The sequence below is a fragment of the Oncorhynchus kisutch genome, unplaced genomic scaffold (genome assembly GCF_002021735.2).
Source record: "Oncorhynchus kisutch isolate 150728-3 unplaced genomic scaffold, Okis_V2 Okis07a-Okis12b_hom, whole genome shotgun sequence".
In the NCBI taxonomy this organism is placed as follows: domain Eukaryota; kingdom Metazoa; phylum Chordata; class Actinopteri; order Salmoniformes; family Salmonidae; genus Oncorhynchus; species Oncorhynchus kisutch.
Window position 1 is genome coordinate 1,135,644 of NW_022261984.1, and position 24,074 is coordinate 1,159,717.

General features: G+C 41.9%; 1 protein-coding gene across 1 annotated transcript; it reads left to right on the forward strand.

Annotated features, from left to right (window-relative positions):
- The first annotated feature begins 1,474 nt into the window (after positions 1-1,474).
- Positions 1,475-23,841, forward strand: LOC109876668 (hydroperoxide isomerase ALOXE3-like). The gene is made up of 14 exons (XM_031814567.1): positions 1,475-1,571; positions 1,838-1,996; positions 7,047-7,128; positions 7,611-7,733; positions 11,700-11,803; positions 11,906-12,075; positions 12,207-12,347; positions 14,346-14,549; positions 14,793-14,879; positions 20,650-20,819; positions 22,733-22,854; positions 23,084-23,184; positions 23,315-23,485; positions 23,623-23,841. Exons 1-14 carry the CDS (start codon positions 1,475-1,477, stop codon positions 23,800-23,802), a joined length of 1,911 nt encoding a protein of 636 aa, XP_031670427.1. The 3' UTR covers positions 23,803-23,841.
- Positions 23,842-24,074: the final 233 nt, after the last annotated feature.

Below are 24,074 nucleotides of genomic sequence, written 5' to 3' on the forward strand. Positions count from 1 at the left end.
TGTCACCCCTGGACATCCCAGTCTTCTCAGGCGAGCGCGGTAGTTTGCCAGTTTTGTATTTCAAACTGGTTTTCCATCCTCCACATACAGTGAAGGAACACTTCTCAGTCAGATTTGTAGTAACCTCTGTGGAGTGGACATGACTTTGGTGCACAATTAAGGCATTCCAGGTCTTAAATGCGCATGGACAGTCAATGTATGTACATAGGTAACGGACAGTACGGCCATAATGTGGGTGCTTTAACTTGTAATGATGCAAAAGTTGGAACCTACTTGACACCAATTCTGAACACCCCTTACATTTCCACATTCACACAACAGTGGAAAAAAAGAGAGCAGAAAAATCACAAGACCTAAAGACCTAAAGAAATTGGGCGCAACCAAACAAACAACCTGTAAGAGTACTCACAAACACTGTATAGCTTTTGAATGGGTAGACAAAGCAGCACAAATGTGGTTGGCAAACATCATGGACCTGTAAATACCCATTTTGTTCATGAAATTATATATGTTTTTCATTATGAAATGTTTTATCTATTGATTTATGCATGCATCCACTCATATGCACATACGTTTAATGTATTGATAAATGGACACCCATAATATAAAGTAACACTGTTCAAGTGCTAAAAAGAACTCTACATCCATTTCAATAAGTATGTATGTCACCGGGAGGCAGTCATGGGAAAACTGTTAAACTGCATGAAAGCACCAATCCAATCTCAATGAAATCACATTGAGAGGAGAAACAAAACATGTTTGAGTAAATCGCATGTTTTCATAAATCTGACAGCCCACCTTGTCCTGTTTTTTTCAGTGTGGTGACTGGGTGTATTGACACAGTGTAATTAATAACATCACCATGCTCAAAGGGATATTCAATGTCAACTTTTTTTTACCCATCTACCAATAGGTGCACCTCTTTGCGAGGCATTGAATACCTCCCTGGTCTTTGGTTATATCTGGGTTTGAAATTCACTGCTCGACTGAGTGACCTTACAATTATCTGTATGTGTGGGGTACATAGATGAGGTCGTCACTCAAAAATCATGTTTAAATACTATTATTACACACCCACAGTGAGTCCATGTCACTTATAATGTGACTTGTTAAGCACATTTGTACTCTTGAACTTGTTTAGGCTTGCCCTAAAAAAGGTGTTGAATATAATAGAGTCAAGACATTTGAATTAATTTCTAATAATTTCTAAAACATAATGCCACTGACATTATGGGCCAGTGACACAATCGCAATTTAATCCCTTTTAAATTCAGGCTGTAACAACAAAATGTGGAAAAAGTTGTATGGTACATCTTCATCTTGAAAAAGACTACGAATATTTACTGTGGCAAACATTTGGTTGCAGTTGATCGTCTTATGTGGTTCCATTGAGTTGGTTCTAGTTAAGTTGTAATGCTGTATGTCTAATATGTTGTCTTGCTGTGTGTAGAATTATTTGTCTTACAGAATCATCATGGTGAAGTACACAGTGAAAGTGTTTACTGGAGAAATGCTGCTTGCCGGCACATTGAACAGTGTTTACGTCAAACTGGTCGGCACAAAGGGAGAAAGTAAACGCGTGTACATCCCTAAAACCGCCTGCCAAGGATCGGTAAGTTCACAAAAAAGTTGTATTATACCACAATCCATCTGGGTGTTGCGAATGCCAAATACAATCTCCATTCTGGGATTCGAAAATATCAAAACCAGCAGTCTCAACTTAGTCGACGTTTAGAGAACGTTGTTTGTTTGCTGGGATCATTTTAACATGTCATCTATCTCTCTGTAGATGATTGAGCACAATGTGTCCTGTCCCTCCTCCCTGGGCCCTCTGGAGTTTGTGGTGCTGGACACAGAGCCGTATGCCCTGCTCGCCTACATCAACGATGGTTCTGCTCTAAAGTAATGGTGACCACACCAGAGGGAGACACAGCCAGCTTCCCCTGTTACCGCTGGATCTCAGGCTATGAGCGTCTGGTGTTCAGAGAGGCCACTGGTCAGTATGTTGGTATACAGTATACATCATTGTGTAGGTTTAGTTTTGGATATAACTGCTGTGCCCAAGACACATAGCTACAGGTCAGCTAGCTGAATGTCATTTGTAGTTTAAATCTAATTTTATTTGTCACGTGCCGATTACAACAAGTTTAGACCTTACCGTGAAATGCTTACTTACAAGCCCTTAACCAACAAAGCAGAGTTTTTTTTTAAAGTTAATATTTGCTAAATAAACTATAACACAATATAATAACAATAACAAGGCTATATACAGTGCCTTGCAAAAGTATTCATCCCCCTTGGTGTTTTTCCTATATTGTTGCATTACAACCTGTAATTTAAATAGATTTTTATTCGGATTTCATGTAATGGACATAAATGAAATGAAAAAAAGAACATGTTTCAAAGATTCTAAAAAATAAAAAACAGAAAAGTGGTGCGTGCATATATATTCACCCCCTTTGTGATGAAGCTCCTAAATAACATCTGGTGCAACCAATTACCTTCAGAAGTCACATAATTAGTTAGATTGCACACAGGTGGACTTTATTTAAGTGTCACATGATCTGTCACATGATCTCAGTATATATACACCTGTTCTGAAAGGCCCCATTGTCTGCAACACCACTAAGCAAGGGGCACCACACCAAGCAAGCGCCACCATGAAGACCAAGGAGCGCTCCAAACAACAGGTCAGGGACAAAGTTGTGGAGAAGTACAGATGAGGGATCGGATATAAAAAAAATATCAGAAATGTTGAACATCCCACGGGGCACCATTTAAATCCATTATTAAAAAATGGAAAGAATATGGCAAAACAACAAACCTGCCAAGAGAGGGCCGCCCACCAAAACTCACAGACCAAGCAAGGAGGGCATTAATCAAAGAGACCAAAGATAACCCTGAAAGAGCTGCAAAGCTCCACAGCAGAGATTGCAGTATCTCTCCTGAGGACCACTTTAAGCCATACACTCCACAGAGCTGGGCTTTACGGAAGAGTGGCCAGAAAAAAAGCCATTGCTTAAAGAAAAAAATAAGCAAACACGTTTGGTGTTCACCAAAAGGCATGTGGGAGACTCTCCAAACATATGGAAAAATGTAATATGGTCAGATTAACCTCTCTGGGATATGTGGGACACTAGCGTCCCACCTGGCCAAAAGCCAGTGAAAATGCAGAGCTCCAAATTCAAATAAATTACTATAAAAATCTAACTTTCATTAAATCACACATGCAAGATACCAAATTAAAGCTACACTTGTTGTGAATCCAGCCAACATGTCAGATTTCAAAAAGGCTTTTCTGCGAAAGCAAACAATGCTATTATCTGAGGATAGCAAAGTGGAGCGTGCTTTTCAGGTCACTAGACTCGAGCCTCGTTCTGAACAGTGTTACTTCATTTCTCAAAGGAAAAACCTCAACCAATTTCTAAATACTGTTGATATCCAGTGGAAGCGATAGGAACTGCAGGAAAGTCGATTAGAAATCTGGATTCCCAATGAAAACCCATTGGAAAGAGAGTGACCTCAAAAAGAAAATCTGAACCCTTTGTCCTCTGGGTTTTGCCTGCCAAATAAGTTCTGTTATACTCACAGACATGGTTCAAACAGTTTTAGAAACGTCAGAGTGTTTTCTATCCAAATATACTAATAATCTGCATATCTTAGCTTCTGGGTCTGAGTAGCAGGCCGTTTACTTTGGACACGCTTTTCATCCGGACGTGAAAAGATTGCCCCCTATTCCAAAGAAGTTATTCAAATTGAGCTTTTTGGTCATCAAGGAAATCGCTATGTCTGGCGCAAACCCAACACCTCTCATCACCCTGAGAACACCATCCTGAGAACACAGTGAAGCATGGTGGGGGCAGCATTATGCTGTGGGGATGTTTTTCATTGCCAGGGACTGGGAAGCTGGTCAGAATTGAAGGAATGATGGATGGCACTAAATACAGGGAAATTCTTGAGGGAAACAGTCTTCCAGAGATTTGAGACTGGGACAGGGTTTCACCTTCCAACAGGACAATGATTCTAAGCATACTGCTAAAGCAACACCCCAGTGGTTTAAAACTTGTTCACGCTACCACGTGTTTACATTGACGGCCATGTTCAAAAAAATGCTACTAAAATGTCCGGAGAAATTATGATAACTCCGCCAGATAACGCCAGATAACAGCAATACACATCATAAGCTTTGACTAAATATACATATTCTACATATAGTTAGAAAGATACACTCCTTCTTAATGCAATCGCTTTGTCACATTTATTTTTAACGTTACAGAAATCGTTCATTTTTCAATAATCTGAGACGGTGCTCAGACATTAGCAATATTTCTCTGCCATGTTGGAGTCAACAGAAACACAAAATTACCACATAAATATTCCCTTACCTTTGATGGTCTTCGATCATAAGTCGTGTAAGGAGTCATACTTACCAAAAACTGTGTTTGGTTTTCAAGTCTGTGTCTGTGTTCTCAAACGCGACAAATTCCGTCTGAAATGCAGCCAAAATTCAAGGGGTTGCGCATCAAAACTTCAAAATTACATATTATATGTCGACTAAACTGGTCAAACTAAGTGCAGAATCAAGCTTTAGGATGTTCTAAACGTGCAAAACAATTCTCAACTCGAACAGACAAACCGGTATCGTGTAGTGATTCCTGGAACAAAGGGAACTCCAGGCGCAAAACGCGCATGAAAGTGCATGTGTTTTCACGTGACACCAATGTTTTTGCCAGCCAACGGGTCAAAGACCACGATTTTCACAATGAAACGCCCTATTGAAAGAAGACATCTCGCTGAAGAGATAGAAACTGTTCCCAGATCCGTAGCTGGTTGGGGAGGGTGGGGGCGATGACGTCAAAGTTGGCCCATCTTTCCTGATGACAGAGAGAGTTTGGGAGAATGGCTGCCCTGTGAGTTCTGCTTTACATACAGACATAATTTGAACGGTTTTAGAAGCTTTAGAGTGTTTTCTATTCAATAATAATTCTTATATGCATATATTAGCAATTTTGGACAGATTCTTTTTCTGTTTACGCACGCAATTCCTCCAAAGGGGGCAGTATTCTGCCTAGCCCTAACAGGTTTAAGAGGAAACATGTAAATGTCTTGGAATGGCCTAGTCAAAGCCCAGATCTCAATCCAATTGAGAATCTGTGGTATGACTTAAACATTGCTGTACACAAATCAAATCAAATCAAATGTATTTATATAGCCCTTCGTACATCAGCTGATATCTCAAAGTGCTGTACAGAAACCCAGCCTAAAACCCCAAACAGCAAGCAATGCAGGTGTAGAAGCACGGCGGAACCCATCCAACTTGAAGGCACTGGAGCAGTTTTGCCTTGAAGAATGGGCAAAAGTCCCAGTGGCTAGATGTACCAAGCTTATAGAGACATACCCCAGGAGACTTGCAGCTGTAATTGCTGCAACATTTTGCATCTTCAAAGTGGTAGGTATGTTGTGGAAATCGAATGATACAACCCCCCCAAAAAAAATCTATTTAAATTCCAGGTTGTAAGGCAACAAAATAGGAAAAATGCCAAGGTGGGTGAATACTTTCGCAAGCCACTGTACAAGGGGTACCGGTAACCGAGTCAATGTGCAGGGGTACAGGTTGTCAAGGTCATTTAAGTACTATGTCCATTAAGGTTAGGTGTAAAGTGCATAGATAATGACCAGAGAATAGCAGCAGCGTATGTGAATGTATTAATAAGAATAAAGAGGGGTTCATTGCAAATAGTCCGGGTAGTCATAGTTTATTTTGAAATGTGTGTGAAAGGGGCTATATTTATGGAATAATGGTTGATATACACTACCGTTCAAACGATTGGGGTCACTTTGAAATATCCTTGTTTTTGAAAGAAAATAAAAACAATTGTCCATTAAAATAATATCTAATTGATCAGAAATACAGTGTAGATATTTTCAAGAAACTGAAGATCTCATACAACGCTGTGAACTACACCCCTCACAGAACAGCGCAAACTGGCTCTAACCAGAATAGAACGATTGGGAGGCTCTGGTGCATAACTGAGCAAGAGGACAAATACATTAGTGTGTAGTTTGAGAAACAGATGCCTCACAAGCCCTCAACTGGCAGCTTCATTAAATAGTACCAGCAAAACACCAGTCTCAACGTCAACAGTGACGTCAACGTCTAGGCAGAGTTGCAAAGAAAAAGCCATATCTCAGACTGGCCAATAAAAAGAAAAGATTAAGATGGGCAAAAGAACAAAGACACTGGACAGAGGAAGATTGGAAAAAGTTTTATGGACAGACAAATCTAAGTTTGAGGTGTTCAGATCACAAGGAAGAACATTCGTGAGATGCAGAGAAAATGCTGGAGGAGTGCTTGACGCCATCTGTCAAGCATCATGAAGGCAATGTGATTGTCTGGGGGTACTTTGGTGCTGGTAAAGTGGGATCTTTAAGAAGGAAGGCTATCGCTCCATTTTGCAACGCCATGCCATACCCTGTGGACGGTGCTTAATTGGAGCCAATTTCCTCCTACAACAATGACCCAAAGCACAGCTCCAAACTATGCAATAACTATTTAGGGAAGAAGCAGTCAGCTGGTATTCTGTCTTTAGAGGAGTGGCCAGCACAGTCACCGGATCTCACCATATTGAGCTGTTGTGGGAGCAGCTTGACCATGTGGTATGTAAGAAGTGCCCATCAAGCCAATCCAACTTGTGGGAGGTGCTTCAGGAACCATGGGGTGAAATCTCTTCAACAAACTGAAAACTAGAATGCCAAAGGTCTGCAAGGCTGTACTTGCTGCAAATGGAGGATTATTTGATGAAAGCAAAGTTTGAAGGACAATTATTATTTCAATAAAAAAATCATTATTTATAGTCTTGTCAATGTCTTGACTATATTTGCTATTCATTTTGCAACTAATTTCATGTATATTTTCATGGAAAACAAGGACATTTCTAAGTGACCCCAAACTTTTGAACAGTAGTGTATACAGTGGATTTCTTAAGATGTTGACCAATCCATAAACACATGAAAATGATCAACATTTCTGGTCTTTTGTATATAAGGTAAGCTGATATTCAATGAGACCTGCCCAGAGGCCATAGAGGAGAGAAAGAAGGAGCTGCAGAGTCGCCATGAGGTGTACTGGTAAGCTTTATGGAAACATTAATAATTTGTAAAGATACAATAACAACTTTAAACAAATCCAAATAAGAACATAACTCTTACACACAGATAAAATGGTGTGCGATTGTAATAACAGCAGCCGGTGGCCAAGCTGTTAAGAGCGCTAAGCCAGTAACCAAAAGGTTGCTGGTTTGGATCCCTGAGCTGACTAGTTGAACAATCTGTTGAAATGCCCTTGAGAAAGGCACTTAACCCTAATTGCTCTGGATAAGCGTGTCATTTTTATTTAAGCCCCCCTTTTTGCATGGTTTAGGCCTGGGTTCAAATACCATTGTAAATCTTTGAAATACTTTGAGCATTTAGTTTAGCCTGCCTGGAGTAGCAGGTGGGAGGGGTTTGCACTTAAAAAATAATCAACCCAGGTCTGGTATGATAGTGTGTTGTGTAATAGTGAATGACAGGCTGTGTATCCCGTCTTGATTTACCATGTCTGTTCCCTTCAGCTGGAGTATATATGCCGAGGGTCTACCCCAAATAATGAAAGTTGACAGGGCTTTTGAACTCCCTGCTGAGGTCCGCTTCTCTTTCACCAAGGACTTGGAGTTCAAGTTCACATTAGCCGAAGCGTAAGTTATATCACTGGTTCTCAACCTTCTTTTGCTTACTGTACTCCAATCACATATAGCTCTTTGTGGAGTACACCTGAAGTACCCCTTTTGTGTGAATTTCAGCTTTAGGCTGATTTTCTTATGAATCTTCCCAAGTACAGGCCAAGAACCCCCAGGGTTACATGGACCCTAGGTTGAGAACCATGAGGCAACACCAGGAAATGTATTCGATCTGTCAAAATCTATGTTGGCATGTCCCCAACATACCTGTGAAAACATTTCCTTTTAAATGAGATGTGATTTTCCTAGACCTGTTTAGGTAATTGCAAGATCCTGAGAAGAGGGGAATTTGGCAGCCAGGAGTGTGAAGCGTGGAATATGGCAACGATGCCAAGAATGACACCTCAGGCTAGGGTTGCCTAAATGATTTATATTTTTAGCTACGCAAATCATATCTAAAATGGTATATCTAACAAGCCATTAAGACATTTAGCAGAAATGTTATATAGGTTATATACACTGAACAAAAATATAAACAACATGTAAAGTGTTGGTCCCATGATTCATGAGCTGAAATAAAAGATTCCAGAATGTTTCCATATTCTCAAAAAACCTTATTTCTCTCAGATTTTGTGGAGAAATTAGTTTACATCCTTGTTAGTGAGTATTTCACTTTTGCCAAGATAATCCATCCACCTGATAGTTGTGGTATATCAAGTAGCTGATTAAACAGCATGATCATTACACAGGTGCACCTTGTGCTGAGGACAATAAAAGACCACTCTAAAATGTGCAGTTTGTCACAAAACACAATGCCACAGATGACTGAAGTTTTAAGGGAGCATGCAATTGGCATGCTGGCTGCAAGAATGTCCACCAGAGCTGTTGCCAGAGAATTTAATGTTAATTTCTCTACCATAAACCGCCTCCAAAGTTGTTTTAGAGAATATGGCAGTATGTCCAACCGGCTTCACAACCACAGACCACGTGTAGACACGCCAGCTGAGGAACTCCACATCCGGCTTCTTCACCTGCGGTATCATCAGAGAACAGCCACACGGACAAATTATGAAACTATGCACAACCAAAGAATTTCTGCACAAACTGTCAGAAACCGTCTCAGGAAAGCTCATCTGTGTGCTCTACATCCTCACCAGGGTCTCAACCTGACAGCAGTTTGATGTCATAACCGTCTTCAGTGGGCAAATGCTCACCTTCGATGGCCTCTGGCACGCTGGAGAAGTGTGCTCTTTGCTTTGCAAATTAATCCCGGTTTCAACTGTACCATGCAGATGGCAGACTGTGTGTATGGCATTGTGTGGGCGAGTGGTTGGCTGATGTCAGCGTTGTAAACAGTGTGCCCCATGGTGGTGGGGTTATGGTATGAGCAGGCATAAGCTACGAACAACGAACACAATTGCATTTTATCGATGCCAATTTGAATGCAGTGACGAGAGCCTGAGACCCACTGTCGTGCCATTTATCCACCACCACCACCACCTAATTTTTCAGCATGATAATGAATAGCCCCATTTCGCTAGGATTTGTACACAATTCCAGGAAGCTGAAAATGTCCCAGTTCTTCCATGGCCTGCATACTCACCAGACATGTCACATTGAACATATTTTGGATGCTCTGGATCGACATGTATGACAACGTGTTCCAGTTCCGATCAAATATCCAATAACTTTGCACAACCATTGAGAGGAGTGGGACAACATTCCACAGGCAATGATCAATAGTGTGATCAACGATGGAGATGTGTCGTGCTGCCTGAGGCAAATGGTGGTCACACCCGACACTGACTGGTTTTCTGATACATGCCCCTACCTTGTAAGGTATCTGTGACCACAGATGCATATCTGTATTCCCAGTCAAGTAAAATCCATTGATTAGGGCCTGATTTCCGTATGTGAACTGTAACTCAGTAAAATCTTTGAAATTGTTACATGTTGCGTTTATATTTTTGTTCAGTGTATGTTATTACATATGCCCTGACCGAGTCTGTAATACCTACATGTTTCATGCAGACCACCATAGTCCCTGTGAGTAAGGAAGCGAAGGTAACCTGCCTAAATGATTACCGCCTCGTAGCACTCATGTCGGTAGCCATAAAGTGCTTTGAATGGCTGGTCATGGCTCACATCAACAGCATTCTCCCGGATACCCTAGACCCACTCCGATTCGCATACCGCCCCAACAGATACACAGATGACGCAAACTCAATCCACACTGCCCTTTCCCACCTGGACAAAAGGAACACCTACGTGAGAATGCTGTTCATTGACTACAGCTCAGCGTTCAACACCATAGTACCTACGAAGCTCATCACTTTGCTAAGGACTCTGGGACTAAACACCTCCCTCTGCAAAGGGATCCTGGACTTCCTGACGGGCCGCCCCCAGGTGGTAAGAGTAGGTAACAACACGTCTGCCACGCTGAAACTCGACACTAGGGCCTCTCAGGGGTGTGTACTTAGTCCCCTCCTGTACTGCCTGTTCACCCACGACTGCGTGGCCAAACACGACTCCAACACCATCATTAAGATTGCTGACGACACAACAGCTGTAGGCCTGATCACCGACAATGATGAGACAGCCTATAGGGTGGAGGTCAGAGAACTGGCAGTGTGGTGCCAGGACAACAACCTCTCACTCAATGTGAGCAAGACAAAGGAGCTGATCATGGACAACAGGAAAAGGCGAGCTGAACAGGCCCCCATTAACATCGACTGGGCTGTAGTGGGGGAGCGGGTCGAGAGTTTCAAGTTCCTTGGTGTCCACATCCCCAACAAACTATCATGGTCCAAACACACCAAGACAGTTGTGAAGATATCACGACAAAACCTTTTTCCCCTCAGGAGACTGAAAAGGTTTGGCATGGGTCCCCAGATCCTCAAAAGGTTCTACAGCTGCACAATCGAGAGCATCCTGACCATTTGAATCACCGCCTGGTATGTTAACTGTTCGGCATCTGACCGTAAGGCGTACCAGAGAGTAGTGCGTACGGCCCAGTACATCACTGCGGCCAAGCTTCCTGCCATCCAGGACCTATATAATAGGCGATGTCAGAGGAAAGCCCATAAAGTTGGCAGAGACTCCAGTCACCCAAGTCAAAGACTGTTTTCTCTGCTAACGCACGGCAGGTGGTATCGTAGCGCCAAGTCTAGGACCAAAAGGCTCGTTAACAGCTTCTACCCCTAACCCATAAGACTGCTGAACAATGAATCAAATGGCCACCGGACTATTTACATTGACCCCCCCTCCACCAATTTGTTTTGTACACTGCTGCTACTCACTGTTTATTATCTATGCATAGTCACTTCACCCCTACCTACATGTACAAATTGCCTTAACTAACCTGTACCCCCGCACATTGACTCGGTACCGGTAACCCCTGTATATAGCCTCCTTATTGTTATGTTATTGTGTTACTTATTTTTTACTTTAGTTTATTTGGTAAATATTTACTTAACTCTTCTTGAAATGCACTGTTGGTTAAGGGTTTGTAAGAATATCACAGTAAGGTCTACACTTGTTGTATTTGGCGCATGTGACAAATAAAGTTTGATTTGATATGTATGGTATGTTTATTTCTTATATAAATATAATACATTAATATATGCCATATAGCAGACACTTTTAGCCAAAGCAACTTAAAGTGGGTGCATATATTTTTCATATTGGTGGCCCCAGCAGGAATCAAACCCACTATCATTGTAGCCATAGTCTACCAACTGGCCACACAGGACTATAGGAACACATTTAACCCAAAGAGCAGACATTTATCAAATCGCGATTGACACATATTCAATATATGTGGCCTGTGCATGAATCAACCACCCAAGGGGGAGGATGAAGAGTAAGGGACCCAACACAGACACCTGGGGGACACTGGTAGTGTTAAAACCAATCTCTAACCAACTGCACCATCCAACGAAATCTTTTGCATGTTGAAGTTAATTTCCTTCTCTGCCCCGGCAGATTGGTGGAGTTGAATCTAGCAGGACTGTCCACCAACAAGGAACAATGGAAGAGCCTAGATGAACTCAGTCGTGTCTTCAATTGCCACAAGACTGATGTTTATGGTAAGGTCTGGTCAGTGGTGTCTGTCTTGAATAAGTCATGGATTCAAATGGTTTACTGGAACCATTAGCATCTCATTATTTGATACTTTTGTTATCTATTAGACTATGTCGAAAAGAACTGGAAGGAGGACGAGTTTTTTGGGTACCAGCTTCTGAACGGCCTCAACCCCATGATGATCCATCGCTGCTCCAAGCTTCCAGAGAACTTCCCCGTCACAGAAGACATGGTGAAGGCTTCCCTTTTTGGAAAAAGTCTTGTAGCGGAAATTCAGGTCTGTCAAAATAGTCTGTTGTCACTCATCGTTCTATTATTGCTCTAATGGTTTCCTCCTGAGTAAGTTGCATTTAGTCTTTGGTATGGTGTTGACGTCTTCCTTACTCATTCATGTCCTAACCTAAACAGAAAGGCAACATCTTTCTGGTTGACTACAAGCGCCTGCATGGAGTGACTGCAAATGTGATCAACGGGAAACAGCACTTCTTGGCTGCTCCTCTCTGCTTGCTCTACATGACAGACAATAAGCTCATGCCCATCGCAATCCAGGTACATCTCACATGAAGCAGAATGTACTGTTCCGAAATCTACATTGAAGAAGCTTAACAGAACATTTGCCACTGGGGATGCTCTTGAAACAAAAGGGGTCCCCTAAATGGAGAGAAATATTGCCCAGAAATTACGTAACAGCATATACTGTTAGCCTAAAACTAAAGAGTTAAGAATTTGATTCATGTTATATCATATGACCTTATGTACCATACAGACAACACTCAAAACAACGTTTTCTTTAAACAATTAAACTTATGTCCAGTACCTGTCAAAAGTTTGGACACCTACTCATTCAAGGGTATTTTCTATATTTGTACTATTTTCTACATTCTACATAGAATGATAGAGAAGACATCAAAACTATGAAATTACACATATGGAATCATGTAGTAACCAAAAAAGTGTTAAACAAATCAAAATACTATATATTTTAGATTCTTCAAAGTAGTCACCCTTTGCCTTGACGACAGTTTTGCACACTCTTGGCATCCTCTCAACCAGCTTCACGAGGAATGCTTTTCCAACCGTCTTGAAGGAGTTCCCACATATGCTGAGCGCTTGTTTGCTGCTTTACCTTCACTCTGAGGTCCTGGGATGGCGTATCACTGCAGAATGATGGCGTATCACTGCAGAATGTTGTGGTAGCCATGCTGGTTAAGTGTGCCTTGAATTCTAAACAAATTACTGACAGTGTCACCAGCAAAGCACCCCCACACAATTACACCTCCTCCATGCTTCACAGTGAGAACCACACATGAGCAGAACGTTCGTTCACCTACTGCGTCTCACAAAGACACGGAGGTTGGAAACAAAAATCGAAAATGTACTCTTCAGACAAAGGACAGATTTATTTTGTCTGAAGAGACAATGGCTACTTTGAAGAATCTGAAATATGTTTTGATTTGTTTAACACTTTTTTGGTTACTACATTGTTGTGGAAATTCTTTCACAGGGACACTCAAAATGAATATGAAATAAATCATTGTTTGTCAGCGCGCTGGAGAGGTTCGAACCATCTCAATGCACCATTGTACACATGTCAATCAGGAGCTCTGTCTGTGCAGACCCAGCAGTTGTCTTACGGATATATACGGCAATATACAGACAAGTTATATTTGCATGATTTAGCATAATTAATTCATCATTACCATTTAGTTGAATTCATGTGACAGACCAATACTGGTTCATAACATGTGACAGACCAATACTGGTTCTTAACATGTGACAGACCAATACTGGTTCTTAACATGTGACAGACCAATACTGGTTCATAACATGTGACAGACCAATACTGGTTCTTAACATGTGACAGACCAATACTGGTTCATAACATGTGACAGACCAATACTGGTTCATAACATGTGACAGACCAATACTGGTTCTTAACATGTGACAGACCAATACTGGTTCATAACATGTGACAGACCAATACTGGTTCATAACATGTGACAGACCAATACTGGTTCTTAACATGTGACAGACCAATACTGGTTCATAACATGTGACAGACCAATACTGGTTCATAACATGTGACAGACCAATACTGGTTCATAACATGTGACAGACCAATACCTCACGAGGCTTCTTTCTCTCTAAGCTGAGACCGTGAAGCAGATATCTTTAGTTTGTTCTCAAAACACTGTCTGGGCAAATTGCAGCTGCTGAGAGTGAGGATATGTACAGTCAACCATTGCATGAACACAGAAATTGGTTTATAGAATAGCACATGAATAGAACAAATAAATTAGTTATACGAAAAGCACAAAAATGTAAATCCCCTTTATAACATAATTCCATATGTGTTATTTTATAGTTTCGATGGCTTCAATACTATTCTACAATGTAGAAAATAGTCAAATAAAGAAAAACCCTTGAATGAGGAGGTGTGTCCAAACCTTTGACTGGTACTCTGTCTTTAAATGAATTATAGTAATAATATACACATAGTCAATTAATGAAACTAGCTATGATTGTGTTTTGCATTTCCTTTCACAGCTGAAGCAGGATCCTGGAGAAGACAACCCCATCTTCCTTCCTACTGACTCTGAGTATGACTGGCTCCTGGCCAAGATCTTTGTGAGGAGCGCTGACTTCGCTGAACACGAGCTGAACTTTCACCTGCTGAGGACTCACCTGCTGGCTGAGGTGTTTGCCATGTCGACACTGCGCAACCTACCAATGGTGCATCCCATCTACAAGGTACATACCTACTGCTGTGCATGTTTTCAACTGTTATTGAACAATATCTGTGTGAGTTATTTTCCAATCAACTGAATATGTTTAACATGATAATTCAAGAGAAACTTAAAGAATTTGTAAAAATTATATATAAAATGCATGTATTTTTTTATAATTGAAAATTGCAGTAGGTTGTAGGATACTACAATACATAGCATTTTTAGGTGTGAATTTCATGTACGATTGTTACATCTTTCTCCATAGCTCCTGATCTCTCACTCCCGCTACACTCTGCAAATCAACACTCTAGCTAGACAGGCCCTCATATCCGATAATGGGGTGATCACAGAGGTACTGCCTATTCCATTCTTATTGTGTTATGTTCTATAATGCGCTAATACTTATGGAATGTCACAATGCTAGCGGAAACTGATTGTATCAGTTAGCACAGGTGTCTCCTACAGGTCGATCGCGAGATACCAATAGCTCGCAGACCACATGGTTAGCTCGCCAAACAATTCATTAACAAATCTCACAAGTATTAGACACCATCTAATCAATGCAACATTATCTCACCCCTGGTTTGCCACTATTGGCTTAAAAAGCGAAACCTAAAACAATATCTGCCAATTCATTTCCAGCAATATTGCTCCAGTCTATTTGTGTGATGCGTGCGTTTGTCTATCACTCTGTCCGTGTATAGCCAGTTGTGATAACCGTATTGTGGGTTAACAGAAATACTTTCCCATGAACCTTCTTAATTAAATGTTAAATGCAAAGTAGGCTTAACTGGTAGAATTTTAGGACCACTTTAGGTATCCCACAAAATATGTACAAATGATTTCATAAAATATTCAATTTGGCCTTTACTGTAGCCCATAGAAACACATTGATAAATCATAATGAATAAGATGTTTAACTGTCTGTGCTTTATCTAGGATATTTAAGAAAGCTCCGAAAATATACAGTACCAGTCAAATACCATCAAGCGCTTATCATGTTTTAGGGAAGACCCAGATGCAGACAGTGTCGAAGTAACAAATGTTTATTACTAGAACAGGGGGCAGGCAAAACTACAGGTTAATGGCGGGCAGAGCTCAGTAATCCAGGGTGGTGTGACAAGGTACAGAACGGCAGCTCAACCGCCCCGCGGTGGGGACACCGAGCCTGTACAGGTTTAAAAACTGTTTGGATGAAACAACACTCGGTAAATCTCAAATAAGGCCTTCTGAAGACTATACGATTATACAATCTTAACATTGGGGTACCTCTCACATTTGACAAATCAGTCAAGCCAAATCGTAAGGAGCTGGTTATCGTTATGAGATGTACACCTAGCAACACATACCTCAGTAGAGTGATTCTATCATCGGGCTGAACTCTGTCAGGTTTGCATTGTTGTGAACCTCTCAGCCATAAACATGTAATTAATAGCCTGTAATTGTTTTGCTTCAACCACGGAGCAGCTCTGGAATCAGTCATTCACATGTTCTGTATTCGATAACCCTGTTTGATGTTTAAAACACTGATCACCGTTAGAAAACACTGAATTAGATGACGCATATAAAAACTCCTGACAGGCCTAAAGGAAATAGCACATTTTTCAGGAAAGCATCCTAATATTGACAAAACAAAATACGCTAGACAAGGGTGGATCATTTTATCAGTGAAATAGATTATGCCACAATTGCTGTGGAAAGGCTTTTATGCTCAAATATTGATATAATGACTATCATGTTGAAGTAAACATGCAATGATATGTTGTATTCCCACTACAGCGTGGAAAAGCATGAAGAGTTTATTAGACTACAGATTAAATAAATTATGATGAATTACGCATTTTGGTTAAGTGCACGGTGATGAGTTTGATGCGAATTTTCAATAAATATCGAGGGTATTATTTGTCTGCTGATGACATGATGATGGGTGCACGGCTGCCAATACTTATTTTCAAGTAAAAATGATCTTGCTCTTATCCATATTTCATCATGTATCCTACCCTCCCCACTTTATCAGCAAACTGTTATCTAGACAAGAGAGGATGCGCCAAGACGAGGTTTGCTATTTATCTCAACAATTTTTGTGACAAAACCATAGAGTTGAAAATGTGATGGAAACACATTGAACTTCTGTTTTTTACTCAGTACATGAAAACATGTACTGTTTTATGTGTACTAGGTCATCAAGCCCAGCTTTGATGGAAATCAAGCCAGTTTGACAGAAACACTCTTATTAGTTAAAATGCACGTATTTTTTATCTGAATATTTGAACATTCGCTTGAAAATCTTTCGACAAGTGAATGGAAACCTAGCTATAGACAGAGTTGCGTTTTGGCTTGGCAGGAATCAATCATTCAGCAGGAGATAAAGAAGCTGTTAGATTCCACCAGACCAGACTGGCAAAATATGTCATGCAAAGCCTAATTACACTTGTGTGTTATTTGGTAAAATATGAAATGATGCCCGGCCGTTTATAAGAGTTTGGTGTTAATGAATAACAAACATTTGTGAGAAATGACCAGACTTTAACACTTAACTAGCTGCTTTGAACACAGCTCCCTGCCAATTCAACAAGCACCAGCAGCTAACCATTGCCAATCAGCCTCAACTACTGTTGGCAACACTAGCTGCCTTGAACATAACTCCTCAAACAAGCTCGATCTGCTACTAACTGTTATTCAACCTCAACACCTGTTCTCACTCTCCTTAATCACCACTACCACCTTACTTAAATCTGACCTAACAGTCATTCATCCTCTCTGTTTTGCGTTGCATGCAAGACACTGAACGTGATAAGACTCGTTTCATCGTAGTTCTAATTAATTAAGTTAGCGTCCTTATTTCGTTTACTATGGAGTTTGAGCTCACTGCCTCGGATTCCGATGTGTTTTCAGACCAATTTCTAGACCCCATTATCAAGGACACACCATCTTTAACCAGAGTGCCCTATCACTATTTCAGGCCTTAAAATAACTGCAATGCCATATCTGGCCTCTAGGTCTTTCTCCCCACCGCCCTGCACGCCGGAGTTCAACATCCCCCCTGCCTTTCATCTCTCTCTGTGTGTTCTCTGGCCCACCAGTTTCTCTCTATGGCCACCCCGGCTCATTCTCCACCCAACTTCTTGATCTTCAATCAGCCTGCAGTCTCTTCCCCTCTCTGCCAGAAGATACTACAAGGTGTAGGTGTTAATCGTGCCTCTCTCCTCACTTCCTCTCCCGCACAGGCCTTACCCCACATTATCAACCGCGACCTCTTCCAGGTGCCCCTGAGCTCCACTGACCCTCACCACTCCAGGTTCGCTGTCCCAGAGTTTTGCTTGGCTTTCTCCCATTACAGAGACGCCATCTGCTCATCCCATCCTTCTCAAGAGTTGGATGACTACTAATCACCACCGTTTCGGTGGTGCAACCTTTTACGACTTCCATTGCCGGTTCTCGGAAGACTTTGCTTCCAGGCTCCTTCAGTGGAACATCATGACATACTGGGGCGCCCTCGACGTGGCGCTCTACTGTTGCATATTTGCTGTCAAAGTATCCTTCGCCTGCCACCTCTGTGGTTGCCCATCCCACCCTGCCACCATGCTCTCTTTCTGCTCAGTCGCCCCTGAAGTGTCATCTGCCCTGCCTCTGCTCGCTGTTCCGCCCTACCTTCTTCCTCCTGCTAGATGATATTATGCGTTTGCCGTGTCTTGTGGGAGGAAGGACCAATGTGGTCGTCCTGTGCTCTTCTCCGGTCGCATAATCTGCAACAATTTCAATAACTAAGGCTGCAGCACTTCGTCATGGGACTCTAAAATCCTGCCATCAATCCCACTCCTTCTACTGATAAATGACTGTTAGCTAACCTCACCAGCCCATCAACTTCACCGCCATGGCTGCGGCCTTGGACTTTCCCCCTGACCCATCCTTTGTCCAATATTTATTTTCTTGATGGCCTGAAATATTTTTCTGCTCTCCTCACTTCTGCTCCAACCTCTGTTCTGCACTTGACAAGCCAGTTTCCTCCCTCTTGGTCAAGGAGGTGAAGCAGGGGTTTATGATTGGCCCCTTTTCTTCACCGCTATTCTCCACCTACCGCATCAGTCCCCTCGGAATTGCCACCCAAAAGTATTCAGGCAAGAAGCGTATCATCGATCGTTCGATGATTGCTTTCTTTCCAGCAGCCCCCTCTGCCCCTCTCGAGTTGTACCTAATTGTCATAGCTGCTTCTCTATGGAGGAACGAATGGTCGAAGGGCCATACTCATCCATTCTGACAACCTTCGGTATGGCCCTTCGACCATTCGTTCCTCCAGAGAGAAGTACACCTCATTAACAAGGGCCGTTCTGACTACCTCCCTATCATGAGTTTCTTAAGACATCTAACCTAGCCATCCGTCACCCATTAGTTCCTTCTCAGAGCTGCACATGTACCCGGTCAATGTAACTCCTTCGCTGATTCTCTGTCCCGCCTCCAATTTCAGAGATGCAGGTGCTTTTCCCCGTATGGAGAACCCCTACCAACCCTAATCCCTCCTTAAACCATGATGACTTTCCCGTGAACCTTCTCCTAATCTCCCAGCCACTCCATCCTATCTGCCATTGCACCAAGGACACTGTCCTCTTACTGGACAGCCTGGAGATGTTTCCATACCATCTATTACCTGCCATTGTCACACCTCTCCATGCAGACATCCTCCATCTGGACATACCTGGTCGGAATCCGGCCACTTTCTCAAGTTGCTTACTGGGTCTTCGTATTCCTGTCACCCGCAAGTCTACCGCCTCAACGCACAAGTCCACCAGCCCATCACCTTAGACATCCTTTCTGCCTGCATCCAAATACTGTGGTCTGGTTACATCTCCATCAGTTTCTTCCACACTAGAATCAAGGTTTCTTTTGGGATTCCTGCAATGTTCAGAGTTTATATCATCTGTTATCTACAACCCTTGTCATCCCGGTGTGTCAGATGTAACCATCCTCAACAAAGACTTCACCATCAAACACATCAAACACAGCAAAACCAATCAGTTTGGAACCACAGTCTACCTGTTCTGGCTGCCGTCTACCATCGAACCACCCTTCTGCTTCCTGCAGCTCAATCTCAAAATGCCTCTCCATCCAATACACTATTCATCACAGATTCTGGTTCCATTCCCATCTGAGACTAATACTATCCCTGTCCGGCTATCCTGCTGACCCATTCTCCGGACAATCTTTCCGCATTGGAGCCTTTTCCATGGCATCTAAGACAACACCGTACAACTCCTTGGCCGCTGGTTCTCTCAAGCCTATCATTCCTACATCTCTTCTGACATCAACATCAGGACAGCCCACAACTTTCTCATCTCTCAGAACCTGCATTAAATCTGGCACAGTCCTCCAGTCTATGCCTCATTTCATGGACACCATCTACCTCATGCACCATATCGTACCCAACCAGCCAAAAGAGGAATGGCTCCCCAGCTGAGCCTGGTTCCTCCATATTTCCTTCCTTGAAGGGAATTACCACCGTTGCTCATTGGGTCTGTTGGCTTACTCATGGGCATCTTGTACTACCTCAGCTATATCGCCAACCATTCAGCACCTGCAGTCCAGAACAGCTCACTTCCCCTCCAGGGTCCGACTCACTTGGAGTTCTCTTATTAGGCTTCTGTGGTGAAGGCAATTCCTATCCACCATGGCCTGACTGATGTCTACCTGAAACTCCAAGCCAAACCTATGGTCAATCTCTCCAAATACTTCATCTGCAGCCTTTAGCTTCCTCTGGTCCATTCTCATTTCCCTCCTTAATCCTCAATAATTTCCTCAAATATTCTAAACCCATTTTCATGTCTGATCCTTAAACTTGTGAAATGGAAGTTTTACGGTAGTCATTAGTATCTTAATGGCTGACACTAGATTAGTACTTTTTCGAACATATCAAAAAATTATCAGGATGCTGTAGAGTGCCCGGGAGCCCGTAAAAATCTAAATTCCAGGAAAGTGGGCCGTGATGCAATGTTTGCCTCTGAGTTTACTTTATCTGCGATTTTATAAATGCTCATCGCGAGTCCCCAGACACACTACAGTTTTTGCTCTGTCTGCCCTAAACTAGACCTTCAAAACAAGGTTAACTATCCCTTTAACCCATCTTGAAGAATGCCAGTATAGGAGGTACAGGGATGATGGAGTTCCTGAAGAATGCGATGGCCTCATTGACCTACAGCTCCCTCTGTATGCCGGAGGACATCACAGCACGTGGTCTGGAGTCAATCCCCAACTTCTTCTACAGGGAAGATGGACTCAGGCTGTGGGACATCGTCCACAGGTAATGTTTGTACAGGCCTATAGATTTTCATGGTGCAAAAAAAGCCCAGATCTGCATAAAGAAATTCTGTAAACCTCCATAAGCAGAATGATTTGATTTGTGTATTATAAACTCATGCAACTGCATTTTGCATTGCTCAGTTTAAACTCTACTCTACTAAACTCTACTGCTCCCCCCCCCCCCCCTTTTTTTTTACGTCAATTGGCAACCCTTCCCTAATGGGATTAATTGATGCATGAACAATACAATAATTCACTATGGTTATTGAATTCTAATTCTTCTTCCGGGTTTCTCTGCGTTGCTCATTGTATAAAGAGTAAAAAATAGAATAAAGGTACAAATCAATACATAGTAAATGACATCCCTAGAGCAGTAAAATAATATACATGCATACCATATACAGATAAATAAATACAGGAAGAAGAAAGAACAGAAGCCACTTGAACCTAGTGTGGCACAAAGAAGATTCATATGGGAGACAAGCCTACATTATACACAATCTATATGCACACGCCATTAACCACAGAAGCCTAATATTTTTACAATTGAATTATAGGTAGCCCTTCTAGTCCAAACTTTTTTTTTTATATTCCGCAAATGGAAATACACAATGGACAATTTCTCCTCATCACTCAGCCACATAATACCAGGGTATATATGGTGTGCTGTCTGGAATAAGAACAAGCGTATATCATGGTAGAAAGGGCTATAGAGGATAAGAAGTTTTATTCTCTATTTCTTAGAGGTCACAATAGTTACATAGTGTTTCCTCTTCCATTTCACCACAATACCAATTTGTTTAAATACGCAGAGTCAATATCCCTGATCTTATCAGTACACATAGTGATCTCTTGCTTTTAGGTAGGTCATACATAATATCACTCACACACAAATGCACCTTTAATCAAACAAGGTTCTCAATTTGGGTTTATAATTAATCTTCTCCACCCATTTTTTTCCATATTGCATCAGCAGTTGTTTTTTAATCATCTGTCTCCCTTAATTTGGTTTTCGTACAGATGTTCAGTCAGACTGTTGAAAAAGGTTGTCCATTTCAATTGCCCAGGCTCCCCCTATGGATAGATCCCACTGAAAAACGTTACTAGCTATTCTGGCGGTTGGCATATCCAACAGTCTATTCCAAAGTCTCACCATACAGGCCTTCCATCTCACCTCACAGGGTTTCCAGCCCATGTCCCCAGTTATTGTCATACAGGCCTTCCATCTCACCTCACAGGGTTTCCAGCCCATGTCCCCTGTTATTGTCATACACGCCTTCCATCTCACCTCACAGGGTTTCCAGCCCATGTCCCCTGTTATTGTCATACACGCCTTCCATCTCACCTCACAGGGTTTCCAGCCCATGTCCCCTGTTATTGTCATACAGGCCTTCCATCTCACCTCACAGGGTTTCCAGCCCATGTCCCCTGTTATTGTCATACACGCCTTCCATCTCACCTCACAGGGTTTCCAGCCCATGTCCCCAGTTATTGCAAGTATAGGTGCAAACTTGTGGACACCTAAAAAGTGACGTTCTGCTCTGTTATGGACATGTTTGTTTTTAAAATACCTCTTAGCACCTCACACTCCTGCTGAACAGTCCAGAACAGGACACATGCATATCTGATACAGTTTGGAATACGTAGCATAGCCAATATCTATGAGTTTTTGTTGTTCCTATAACTCCAAGAGCTCTACTTGCTGAGTCGGCCAGGGCTGATGTTCCGTATAGAAAGGTAATATGTTCATCAATAAAAAGACCCAAATATTAATAATTGCTAGTAAACTCAAGAATGTCTTCACCAAAACAAAACTGAAAAACATTTCTCTTAGTACCTGGTTTTCTAAAATGCATCGTTGCTCTTTTGCCATGTTGTCATTGTGTTTTGGCTAATGCCTGATATTATGTATAGGTTTGTTCAGAAAATGATTGGTCACTACTACACCTGTGACTCAGATGTCCAGAAGGACTCTGAACTGCAGAACTGGATCAAGGAGATCTTCTTCCATGGGTTCCTGGCAGAAACCAGCACAGGTTACACTTTTCTCATTTAAAGACACAATCTGCATCACAAATGGCAACAGCTCTCTGGTCAAAAGTAGTACACTATATAGGGAAAAGGGTGCAATTTGACAGACTACACTTAAATTATTTCTGATAATAAACGTGTCCATTCCCTTATGCTTCTCATTCCCAAACTATATTCTGGATCATTTGTTCATTCGGTGTCTGATCATTGTGGCATACTATCTCCTCTGTGCAGGAATCCCTCAGTCTTTCAGTTTGATGACAGAGCTGATCAAGTTTCTCACCATGGTGATCTTCACAGTGACTGTCCAACATGCTGCACTCAACAATGGCCAGGTAATGAACTTTGAAACGTCAACCTGTGTGCTGTATCCTCCACTGTTATTCAAAATGTGATTTTAGTTTGCTTCTGTTTAATTATATTGGAAAAGCCGTGGTTTGATCTGTTTCGCCATTGTCATTCCAGTTTGATTTTGGGGGCTGGATGCCCAACTTCGCCATCGCTCTGCAACAGCCACCTCCCACCACTAAGGGGCAGTGTACTGAGAGCACCATGCTGAAGACCTTCCCTGACATCAATACCACCGTCCATGGCATGGCAGCGGTGTACCTTCTAAGCTCACAGTCTACTGACTTTGTGAGTATATGAGAAACTGTTTTTAAAAATGTATATATAAGGTTAAAGCATTTCATGACACTCAAATCATTTCCTCAGTAGTCATAATTAATATCACTGGTTCATGAATTTCAAATTTCATCAACTCTGCTCCTTAGGTCGCTTTTGGAAATGGCTATCAGGATCACTTCAGTGAGAAGACCCCTCTGGAACTGATTCACGAAACTCAAAATGTGCTGAAAAAATACAACTTTGAAATCCAAGGCAGGAATGTCTCTTTGCCCCTGTCATATACCTACCTGAATCCCAACAATGTGGAGAACAGTGTGGCCCTGTGAAATGGGTTGGTCGTATTTATTAGGCACCAAATGGAAGAAATGCACAGATACAAGGAGAGACTACCTTGTTTTCTGTTGAAACCTGTTTTAAAACATTTATCTTATGGTGTGCCCTAATCATTACGACCCACTTTACTCTATTGCGGTTCAGTCCACTTTTTCTTTTTAATAGCCACATGCAGCCAAGATGAGAAGTTAAATGTTTCTACGTCTGTGTTGTTGTGAATGCCACTAGCTGATCCCTTTTTATCTAAGTATTTAGTTGGGTTCTT

Excerpts from the sequence above, each read along its gene's own strand:
- LOC109876668 (XM_031814567.1), top strand. The coding sequence starts at position 1,475 with ATGGTGAAGTACACAGTGAAAGTGTTTACTGGAGAAATGCTGCTTGCC. Across the intron at positions 1,997-7,046 it reads GGTGTTCAGAGAGGCCACTG|GTAAGCTGATATTCAATGAG; the intron begins GTCAGTATGTTG and ends TTTGTATATAAG. Across the intron at positions 23,486-23,622 it reads GCTCACAGTCTACTGACTTT|GTCGCTTTTGGAAATGGCTA; the intron begins GTGAGTATATGA and ends TCTGCTCCTTAG.